At 34.0% G+C, this 12,351-nt stretch overlaps 1 protein-coding gene across 5 annotated transcripts in view; it reads left to right on the top strand.

Annotated features, from left to right (window-relative positions):
- Positions 1 to 9,993, top strand: part of MYO1B (myosin IB) — a 215,343-nt gene extending 205,350 nt beyond the window's left edge. For all 5 annotated transcript variants that reach the window (XM_074215472.1, XM_074215473.1, XM_074215471.1 and 2 more), the window contains one exon: positions 216 to 9,993. In XM_074215472.1, coding sequence (XP_074071573.1) covers positions 216 to 339 — 124 coding nt within the window. In that variant the 3' untranslated portion in view covers positions 340 to 9,993. The remainder of the gene's footprint in view (positions 1 to 215) is intronic.
- Positions 9,994 to 12,351: the final 2,358 nt, after the last annotated feature.

Here is a 12,351-nt window from a genome sequence, read left to right as displayed (position 1 = left end):
TCATAAATATGAAATAAATTAACATGCCTCATTTTCACTAGAGATAAAGCATATGATAACATCATATTATCAGCAATACTGGTGGGAGACTGGGTGCTAATGACATAAGAGAAAATACTCATTTTATCCAGGGTTGTATGTTTTTAAATCATTGTTTAGCATAATCTGTGTTTTCTGCTGCATGCTTTACTCACCGGTTTTCTTATTTCTCCTAGGTTCCTGGTTCAATTCCGGCAGGACAAAGTATGTGTGAAGTTTATACAGGGCAACCAAAAAAATGGTAGCATCCCAACCTGCAAGCGAAAAAACAACCGTCTCCTCGAAGTGGCTGTGCCTTAACTGCAGTCCCCCTCCTGGTCTCTCATGGACTCGTTTCTTTGTCATAGTGCAATTTTAGGGTTTTGTTGTGCTGGGCAGGGGTGGGGGGCGGGGGGGAAAGAGGCAGAATCATCCACCTGGGGATTGCCAGTGGCCAATAGTTTTAGAGACCCTTGGCAAGATATTTTGACTAATCAATCTTTAAATCTTTTCTTACTGGAGTAGTTTTAACCCCCAAAATACAAACTCTTTTGAGTGACAGGATTTTAGACACTAACAGTGCTTGTACTCTTATTTTAGACATTCACCAGCTAGTACTACATTCTGTAAATTGACTTGTGACTGATTAACTATTAATGTGTTAGCATAGAATTCCAACTTATAAGGTAGATCAAGGTCCTAGTGTGAAGGATAATGAAACATTTCTTGGACTTTTTCCCCTCTCAACACATTGCCTTCAAGAATTTTCACTAGTGCTAGGAGTTGACTAACTGGGAATGTTGAAAACAAAATGATAATTTTTTTTTTTCACAGTAAATGGCATTATTAAGAGCTCTGTAATCTGGTCATTAATATAACAGTGGAAGAAGGACTATTTCTGTGAGGCAGAAGGAATGTAAGACTGCAAGAAAGCCCATGCATATGGTTTCTATTTGAAGAAGAAAATCTAGTGTTAAGAAAGGACTTTTGAATTGTTTTTCAGATTACTTGTAATGGCTTTAAGTTAGAAAATGTCATATTCTTATTTTAAAAGAAGTGACAATAGATTTCTTCTCATTTTCCAGAGCAGTGCAGTGAAAATATATTTTTCTCTGATGCATAATTCTTTTGTTTCAGTTAACATTAGATGAGTCTACATAATGCTAATGCCTGCAGAGTGCTATTATCACCAAATTTCAGGTAGCTATTTAAATAGCTAGTTAAATGAAGTGTGAGAGCCTTTTCAGATATTGGCATATGTCCTTACGATGTGCAATAAAGCATTCAAGACCTTTTTTTTTTGAAAGTTATTTATAATACACATTATGTATAAGAGAGGTGATTGGTACCACTTGCATAATTTTTGCAGGTATTAAAGTGGGCTTGTGGTATTAATTTGTAGGAGTTTTTTCAAATTTACACTAAATTTCTCAATCTGAAAACTACTTTGAATTAAAGAGTTTCTTAATTTGGGGAGATAATGTATATAAATTGGTATGTGAAATAATAAAATTGTTCTAATTCGGTGCTTTTTGGTATTCCTATGTTGTAATCATACTTTGTATTACAAATTGTTTTCTTTGTTTTGTGCCTGATGTAATGTGTGTGCACAAAAAAAAACCTTCACAAAGTTAACTTTGTTTTCAGTGTAACTGATTTTTCACTTATCTTTATAAACTAGAAGTGTTCATTGAAAATATTAGTTTTCTTTTTCATTTGTAGAAGGAAAGAACTATTCATATGAAGAGATTCTTGAAATCATTGTTATTTGTTGATGTCTGAAGAGGCATTTTTTTCAGTCTGATTTATCAGAATTCCTTCAGTGATAAGCTAAGTGATGATCTCTGAATTTTGGAGTAGGAAATACAGGCATAAATATACTTTAAAAAAATCCAAAATGACAGGAGTATTCAAGTTTTTCATTGGTCTACTTAAATTCCCAACTAACAACTACCTCATTATTTTCAAGTTATTCCTAATACTATAAAAAATAAGATTATTGTTACCATATATATATATATGTATATATATGTCTGTACATATATATGATAGACATGCATATACGTATGCATATACACATAATGTGTATATATAAATATATGTGTGTATAGAGATATATCTACATAGATATAGACAATGTCATTACACATCCTATAATAGTGTCACTGAAACTTTATAAATCATATTGTATTCATCTCCTATAGATGAAATTCTTAGTCTCAAACTTTTTGTGGAACGTTTTTATATAACATTTCCTCACTAAGTAGTAAAGTTTTCAATAATGATTTTTTCTCCAAGAGAGGTTTGTCATTTACTTCAAATATGGTAGAATGAAAGATTCTTATCAATAAAGGTTCACATAGTTTTTGGTCACTTTTTTAAAACCAGATAATTCTCAGGATGGTGATGTTTGACCTGACTGAGTGAAAAGATATTTTATTCACCTTTCTCAGAAAAAAAAACCTTCCCTTGGTGAAGCATCGCATTGTCTCTTTAGTGTTCTTCAGTTCAAGCTTGCAGAAGGATATAACAGCTTTAACACTGAATGGGAATTAAGTTTGCTTTCTAAGGACTCCATTTCAAGAAGTCACAAATTTAGCAAGATGGATACAAGTTTTGTTGAGTTTTTTTAAATAGTAATAGACATTTTGAGTTCCATTTGAAATTTCCCTGAAGCTATCATTTTATCATTTTTAGCATACAGAAGAAATAAGAAGTTTGTGGCCTATTTTAAATTAAGGTTTGTCTGCCTCTTAAATTAGCTAGATCATCCCCTTTCTCTAGAAGTGGTTCCTATGCTGAGTTTACTCGATTGAAGAAGGAGCAGATCTAGTCTGTCAGAAATAGGAATAAAGAGAAACCCAAGCTCCAGTTGGTCAACCTAGAAGACATTAAAAAAAAACTAACCACTTCCTATCATTAACCTCAATTATTTGTTCAAGAGAAGACCCTAAAAATAGTGAACAACTCTTGTGTTTATAATGGACAAGCACAGACTTATACCCACCTTTAGTCAGAATATGACAAATATATTGCATGCTCCAGAATTTCCATGGAATCCGCTCCAACCATGGGAAGGATCTCTCTATGGGAGATCATTCTTTCCTAAGCCTGAGGACTTGACTCACTCAGTTGCTCAAAATCTATTTTAAAAGAGGTTTCCATTCCTGTAGGATGGGGAAAAGCAGAGAGTTAACAAAAGTCAGGTACCAGTAACTACCTTCTGGATATAACCACCACTGACCCCACTCTGCTTTGTTCCAAGGCCCAGAGAATCAAAGACCCTTCTAGGAGCAGAAGAAGTTTGCTCTATGAATGTTAGAATAGCATCCTGGCAAGCAGAGACCTAGACCCCGGTACCAAGGAGACTTTTGAATTCTGTATACATTTGGCTATGTTTTTGTAGTTGAATTATCAGCTAGTGGTAAAGCAGATACTTAAAATTCTGGTTTTCTAGAAATACATATGCACCATGCCATTCATACCATATACAAACATTTTTTTCATACTCCGTACATTCATGCCTTTTTTCTTTTATTTTTAACATGATGTGAGATTATGTATAATATAAAACTTTTTTAAATATTTAATTGGGAAATATAGCACAGATAAATTACTTTTATTTCTTTATACTAAACTTAAATATGAATTCATTTTAATAAGCAGTCTTATTACCTGAAATAGGGTTTAATGGGATGGAGAGTATAAGATAAAAGGAGCAGTGATTTTCCTTGAAAATTTCCTCATTCATAGACTTATATACATTAAAATACAGGAAAGATGAAGAAGGCTAATTTGACTCTTCTCCAGTTTTGTGGTCCTTCTGTTCTTCCTGCTAAGTAATTTAAAACCAGGCCATTTGGGATAACAGCAACTCTCTTGGGGGGGTTCAATATCCTTGTTGCATCTACTATGTGTTTGAGGGTCTGATACTGACCCATTGCTATGACTGAATATCTCATTTAGCAAAGAAGGTCCTGGAGCCAAACTTCAACTGTCATAGCTTATTAGGGTCTAGTTTAATATACAAGCAATATAGAACTTAGGAGATTTTTGTTGTTATTAATCCTAAATGCTGTAATTACCATTTATTGTATTTCATTCAAATCTTACAAAAACCACCCTTATCTTTTTTTTTCAGAAGTTTTCTGTCCCTAGACTAGTGACCCCAGGAACTGGAAGTAAAAAATCTTAATTCTGTAATTAAGGAAAAGTCCTTTCAGGCTCTAAGTGATCTTGAAGAGAGTATCTTAGGCCATTATTTGGGAGCTAGAGCCCTTATGTTTAATCTAACCCATCATTTTACAGATTAGGAAATTGAGATCTAAGATGGTTAAGAGACTTCCCCAGGGTCATTTAACAACTGGTCAGTACCAGGATTTGATAGATCCTCATACTCCAAAGTCAATATTCCTTTCCTTAGACTATCTTTGTGAAAGGAGAAAACTCACTTATCCTTTGCTTTCCTAAAGTCATAGATTTTAGAGCTAGAGGGAATCTTAGTAATTGTCTAGCCCCTCACTGATAAAAGATTTAATTTATTCTTAAAAAATGAAATCGGGGCAGCTAGGTGGCGCAGTGGATAGAGCACTGGCCTTGGAGTCAGGAGTACCTGAGTTCAAATCCAGCCTCAGACACTTAATAATTACCTAGCTGTGTGGCCTTGGGCAAGCCACTTAACCCCATTGCCTTGCAAAAACTTAAAAAAAAAAAAAGAAATCAATAACTTTCTCTTTTCAACCTTAAGGAAAGGCCCCAATTCAGTGCTAGTCAGGAGACCTGGATTCAAATCCTGATTCCTCCTCCACTATATGTGTGATTTAGTGTTAAGTCACATAACCAACCACCCTTAGACTTAAATTTCTTCACTTGTAGGGAAATGAAGAAATGAAAGACATTAAGCATTAAGATCTCGCTTTCCATGATTCAAATGAATGATATATTAATAATGCAAACCTAATTTTCATAATAGTTTTATAGTTATGAGAATAGAAATCAGCTCTTTTAGCATTAATAAAAATCACATGTTTTGGAGTTGGTTTTTTTTTCTTAGGGGGCATTTTGGGATGGGATGTTCTTAATGGGATCATGCAAGGAAAATATTAGAAGAGTTTCCAAGGGAGAGTGGAGTTCCATACTTGTTATGTGTTATTATGGTTTTCCATGGATTCTGTGGTTTCTAACCTCCCTATTATGAACAGTTCTCTCTTTTGAGCCCATGAAATTTTATTTCTTTCTTAGGCAGATTTAAATTGGGTAAAACCTTCACATACACTAAGATCAAATTCTCTTCCCTTCCCACCTCCTTTTTTAAGATCTGGTGCCTTTTCCTGGGATATAATGAAATGGACATTTTGTGGAAGATCAGATGTGATAAAGGAAAATGAAAATTTAACTCCTTGTCAGAGGAGTATCAAATCATAGGATTATCAGATCACAGATTTAGAAGGCAACAACCACCCTTGACAAATATACTGATGTAATTGTTTTTATTTTGTGATTCCATGATCATTTGTCAGTGAATATAGATAGATGCTAAAAGTAGATTTATGGTTACACAGGATTACTCATTTTCCCAGAGGCAGCTGGTGCTTCAGTGGATAGACTGGTAGACTTGTTCTTATTAAGAAAACCCGAGTTAATGTCTGACCCCAGAGTTTTACTAGATGCATGACCCTGGGCAAGTCATTTAATCTGTTTATCTCAATTTCCTCAACTATACAGTGAAGGTAATAATCACACCTTCCTCTCAGGGTAGTTTTAAGACTCAAATGAGATATTTGTTAAGAAACCCTGGCAAGCATTATAACTGCTGACTCATTTATTTTCCTTTTTCTTGAAAAGCATTCATCTTGATAAATGATTTTTGAGAATTTCAAGTTCCATTGCTCCACTGCTATAGAGGACATTGCTTTCTGCAAGCTCAGCTTTTCTGATGTTGGAATTTAAATGAGTTGCCCATTCTACACAAAGCCAAGATTAGATTCACTTTTTTTAAAAAAGCTGACATAATAGGGACATGCATCGTTTTTCAGAAGTGGAGTGGGGAGAGCATGGAACATTTTTTTACTCCATTATTTTGGAGAGAACTTAAAAACATTGAAATGGAATTTGTTGCCTATATGTAAAACATATATAGGCATTTTTTGCCTATATGTAGAATATTACATGCTAGAGGTGATTTTAAAAAAAAGTTTAGGTTTACACAATTCTTGTCTTTATTGAGCTTTCTGTCTTTTTTGTAAGAGAATAGACAAAAACAGATAATGATAATACATAGTTTTGAAAGGGGCAAAACAAAATGCTATATGAGATCGCTTATATATATTTGCATATATATATAAAAGTACTCTGTAAAATATAAAGTTTGTGCTCTAAGAATTTTAGCTATTATAACTTTTAGAAGCAGGAAAGGCATTAAAATGAAGTAGGGAATTCTTCATGAAGGAAGTAAAATTTGAGTAGGGCCTCAAAGTATGATTTAGGGAGTTGAACAAAGAAGGAAGGGAAAGCATCACAAAAAAAGCAGGGAGGGGGGAAGCAAGGCATATTTGGGGACAGAGTACTTTGAATTGTCTGGAACGGAAAGTGAAAAAGTAATAAGAGAAGACAAAGTCTAAAGTGGGGCCAGGTTGTTGATATAGAATGCTAGACAAAGGATCTTGAGCTTTATTCCATAAGTCTTAACTACTTAACATTTTTTGTACAGACCAAAGATTTAAAGAACAATTATTTCAAATTTTATAAAAATTCTTGGGAAAATACAGTCCAAGAAATTTCTTTTACCAAACAAATATACTGATAACTAAACCAGGAAGGGCAAAAACCATAGTAAAACTATAGATCGATTTCCCTAATGAATATGGATGCAAAAATTTTAAGTAAAATTCTAGCAAGGATAATTACAACAATATTACAAAGATCATAATTATGAAACCATCATAATTAATCATGCCAATAACCAATAAAAATCATGTCAATAGATGCAGAAAAGGCTTTTATTAAAATACACTTCTATTAAAAACATTAGAAAGCATAGGAATAAATAGTACTTCCCTTAAAATGATTAGTATCTAAAACCATCAGCCACCTTTGTCTGTAATGATGATGCACCAGACGTCTTCCCAATAAGATTGGGGTGAAGCAAGGATTTTCATTATTACCACTGTTAATTCAATATTCTAGAATTACTAATTACAGCAATACAAGAACAAGAAATTGAAAGAATTAGAATAGTCAATGAGGAAGCAAAAACTATTGCAGATAATATGATAGTGTACTTGGAGAATCAACTAAAAAGCTACTTAAAATTTTACAAAGTTACAGGATATAAAATAATCTTACATAAATCATCAGCATTCCTATATATTACCATCAAAATCCAACAGAAAGATATTCCCTCTAAAATCACCGCAGACAATATAAAATACTTTTGAGTCTTCCTGCCAAGACAAACCTAGGAAATGTATGAACAATATTACAAAACAAAGTCAGATCTAAATATTAATTGCTCATGGGTAGGTCAAGCAATTATAATAAAAATGACAACTGTAGCTAAATTAATTTACATATATCATTCCTATCAAATTCAAATAAAAGAATAAAAGATCAACATTATCAAGTGAATCAATGTAAATGTGAAGAGTACAATGTCTCAAACAGTATCACAAAGTGAATCATTAACACAATCTGGTACTGGCTAAAAAACAGTGATGGATCACGAATAGATTGGGTACATAATACCCAGTAGTGTTTAGCAAACCCAAAGATTCAAAATTTTAAGAAATCAACTATATGACAAAAATTACTGGAAAGCAGTCTGGCAGAAACTATCTTGAAATGTATACCGAGGGGGCGGCTAGGTGGCGCAGTGAATAGAGCACCGGCCATGAAGTCAGGAGTACCTGGGTTCAAATCCGACCTCAGACACTTGATAATTACCTAGTCGTGTGGCCTTGGGCAAGCCACTTAACCCCATTGCCTTGAAAAATCTAAAAAAAAAAGTATACTGAGGTCAAAATGGGTACATGATTAGGCATAAAGGGTGATGTATACAAATTAAGACAAGCACAGAATATTTTGCATCAGACAATTTATGGATAAGGGACAAATTTATGACAAAATGAGATAAAGAGCATTATGGAATGAAAAATGGATGTTTGACTATGTCAAATTGAAAACTTTTGCACAAATAACCAATGCAACCAAGATTAGAAGGAAAACAAAACTGGGGAAGGGTAATTTATAGCAAGTGTGTCTGATAATGGATTCATTTCTCAAATATAGAACTGGGTCCAATGTGTGAGAATAAGAGTCTTTCCTCAATTGATAAATGGTCAAAAATATAAACAAGTAGTTTGGGTTTTTTTAGATTTTTTGCAAGGCAAATGGGGTTAAGTGGCTTGCCCAAGGTCACACAGCTAGATAATTATCAAGTGTCTGAGACTAGATTTGAACCCACGTACTCCTGACTCCAGGGCCAGTGCTTTATCCACTGTGCCACCTAGCCGCCCAACAAGTAGTTTTTAGAAGAAGAAATCAAACCTATTTTATTGTTATTCTAGTTGTTCATTTATTTATTTCTGTCAACTCTTTGTGATCCCATGGACCATAGCATATGGCCCTTCTTTCCTTTTTTCCCAAAGTCTATCCAAACTCATTTGGTGCTTCTCTAACACTATCAAGTATCTCATCTTCTGCCATTGCCTGCTTCTTTTGCCTCATAGACTTAATAATTCTTCTTTTTCTGTCTTCTGAATGGTATGTTCTGAGATTGTAAATATTTCTTCCTGGGATCTTACTTCTGTCTTTTGATTTGTACAGAGTGACATATAAGTGACAATATACATACTTGCCTTTACTCCTTTCCCAATCTTGAACTAACCAATTTTTCCATATTTGGTTCTAATTGGTTTCTTCTTGACCCACTTATGCATTCCTTAGGAGACTAACAAGGTGATCTGGTACTCCTGTCTCTGTGGACTTGCCACAATTTGTTCTGCTTCATAGAATCAAAGGCTTTGCTTCATGAAGCAAATGTAGATGTTTTCCTGAACTCACTCTCTCCAAAATCCAGAGACTCCATAATCATATGAAAAAATTCTTTAGATCACTACTGATTTAGAGAAATGCAAATTAAAACAACTCTGAGGTACCACCTCACTCATATCAGATTGGTTAATTATAAGTTGCTAATATGACAGAAAAGGAAAATGACAAATATTGAAGAGGATGTGAACTGATTCATCTATTCTGGAGACCAGTTTGGAACTATGCCAAAACGGTTATAAAACTACATTCTCTCTAACCCAACAATGCCACAACCAGGTCTATATCTCCCAAAAATATTAAAGAAAAAAGGCCTATATTTACAAAAATATTTATAATAGTTTTTTGTGGGGATAAAGAATCAAAAATTAAAGGTAAACTACTCATCATTTGGGGAATGGCTAAACAAGTGGTATGTGATTTTGAGGAAATAATTGTATTATAAGAAATGAGAAAAATGCTTTCAGAAAATCCTGGGAAGATTTACATGAACTGATGCAAAGTGAACTGAACAGAATCAGTAGAACATGCACAGTAAGAGCAATACTTAACAATCATCAACTGTGAATGACTTAGCTATTCTTAGTAATATAATGATCCAGGACAATTGTGAAGGACTTCTGATGAAAAATGCTATATGTCTCCAAAGAAAAATTAATGGAGCCTAAATGCAAATTGAAACTTTTAAACTTTCTTATTATTCTTGGTTTGTTTGGGGGGGGGGGTTCTGGTCTGTATTTTCTTTTGTATCCTGACTTATGTGGAAATGTTTTGCATGACTGCACATGTATAATCTATATCAAATTGCTTGCCTTCTCAAGGAGGGGAGGAGGGAAGGAGAATTTGAAGCTCAAAATTTTTTATAATTGTTAAAATTTTGTTTACATGTAATTGGGAAAAAATAAAAATTAAATGTAAAAAAATCTATTTGTATGGAGGACTCACACAATCATATTCCACTGTTTATATGAGACTTTTTGGAAGAAGGGAATTCAAGTGCTACTGCAAAAGTCTAGGCAAATGGTAATGAGGAACTATGGTAGAGTGGTGACAGTGAGAGGACAGAACAGATGCAAGAGAGATTTGAGAGAAAGGTTTGGTGAGGGAAGAAACAAAGACAAAGCTAAAGTATTAAATATGAGAGGCCAGGAGAATGGTGGTGCCACTAACACAAATAGTGGGGGGGGGAGGAGCAGGATTATTGATCTGGAAGACACTGCATAAAATATTATAGAACAGATGGGGAGAGGTTAGTGCTGTAGGAAGTCAAATTCACTGTGACTTTTTTTAAGTTTTGTTTTAGCAGTTTTGAATTTTGGTAATTCCTAAATTTTATCTTCCCCAAAGAAAGGATGAGTTGGAGAAGATTTAATTAAGATTTGATTATCCTTGAATTTTTAATTAGAATTTGACCTACAAGATCCTTGTTTAAAGGTAAAAAACACTACCTTTCAGAGACTTTCAGAGGATGAATTTGTACTAGGAAGGCCTGGTCCAATGTCATGGAAATGAAGTTGCATAATGAGTTGTTTGATATGGAGTTTTTGTTGTCCTTCAATCTTTCAGTCTTGTCCAGCTCTTCATGACCCTATTTGCAGTTGGCAAAGATCCTGGAATGGCTTGCCATTTCCTTCTCCACCTCATTTTGACAGATGAGGAAACTGAGACAAATGGAATTAAGTTACTTGTCCAGGGACACATAGCTAATAAGAGTCTGAGTCCAGATTTGAAGTTAGGTCTTCCTCTGATGCTCTATCCACTGAATCACCAGTTGTGCCAGTTTGATGTGAGGTTACAAATTAATCAAATATCCATTCAGATGACAAGAGTTGAACTTTTTCAGCAAAAATTTCAGAAGTAAAATCATATAATAACAGCCTTGAGTATTCTGTTTTAGTTGAAATCCTTCAAGGTAAAGTCTTTCTCCATTCAAAGAAGTAAGTTTATTTGACCACAAAATCAAGGAGGTTACTGGCTAATAATAATTACATTAAAATTATTATCTCTTTGTCCTAGCTAGCCAAAACATTTTGTCCCTGATGCTTCTTTCTGTTGGAAACATCATCTTCCCCTTGTTGTAGCTATATATTGAAACCCACAGACATTCCCATGACAACAGCATTGTCAGAAGCCTAACCTCAGTTAGTCATCCCAATCCAGGAAGTGGAGAGAGGTGTGGAGTCTTGTCTTGATTATTTCTACTTTGTTAAGTAACAATTATCCCTACTTGTTGGCACAAGTTGTACTTGTATCTAAAAAATAAATGGAAATCTGGTAACTTTAAATGAAAAACAGTTGGGAGCTAGAAGGTTAGAAAAAGGAAGGAAATCTACCAACCACTTTGTTCTTTCCACTGGGAAAAACCACAAATGAAGATACCATGTGTTTCATTTAAATCTTTCAGTCCACATTAGGCATCAGTCAAGATTTATATTAAAAAAAATTTTTAAGCTTTATTAATGCTTTGTAGAAATGGATTCACATTTTCATCTTCCATCTCTGCCCTAAGATGATTGCCATTTCCAAAGGATGTATGGTGCTGATGCTTGAGGAGTAGAGTAGAATATAATGGAGTAGAGTATAAGCCCTGAATTCAGAATTTAGAATACTTGGATTCAAATCTTGTTCCAGAATTTATTATGTCACAATGGACAAGTCATTTAGCCTCCCTACTCCTCAATTTCCTTATTGGTAAAATGAGTGGTGACTCCAGAAGATTGTCATGGTGTAGTGGAAAGAATTTTTTCCCCTGTCATTAGGATGCATATACCACTCAGATGTCCTTTGGTTCTTTTCCAGTCGTAGCATTAATTTTCTTTGATCTTAGAACTGTTTCTTGCCATAAAATAAAAATTTGGTGGATAAACCATTGTGGAGTAAAGAGAGTTTTGGTACCAACTTGGTCAAACACTCTTTTTGTACCTGAATCCCATGTGCTTAAAATGGTGCCACTCAGACAATGTAACCCTACTGAAAGTGGGATGGATAGTCTTGAGTGTTTTTCTCAAGGTTAATAGGCTTGGAATATATATATATATATATATATATATATATATATATATATATATATATATATATATATATATATATATATGTATATACATATATATATATATATGTATTATGGCTGGTAAGAATGAATAAAGTAGGGGAGGGGGGAAGGACATGATCTCCATGAAGAGGTACAATTCAAACTTTTCACCCCAGGATACCAGGGAGGATAGCAAGACAGTCCCAAGTCTCTATATATGCATGTAAATTTTGTCATTTATATAAAATTTATGG

Source organism: Macrotis lagotis, chromosome 1, assembly GCF_037893015.1.
Source record: "Macrotis lagotis isolate mMagLag1 chromosome 1, bilby.v1.9.chrom.fasta, whole genome shotgun sequence".
Lineage (NCBI taxonomy): Eukaryota > Metazoa > Chordata > Mammalia > Peramelemorphia > Peramelidae > Macrotis > Macrotis lagotis.
The sequence above is the reverse complement of the archived record's forward strand: the minus strand, read 5'-3'. Positions and strand labels throughout refer to the sequence as shown.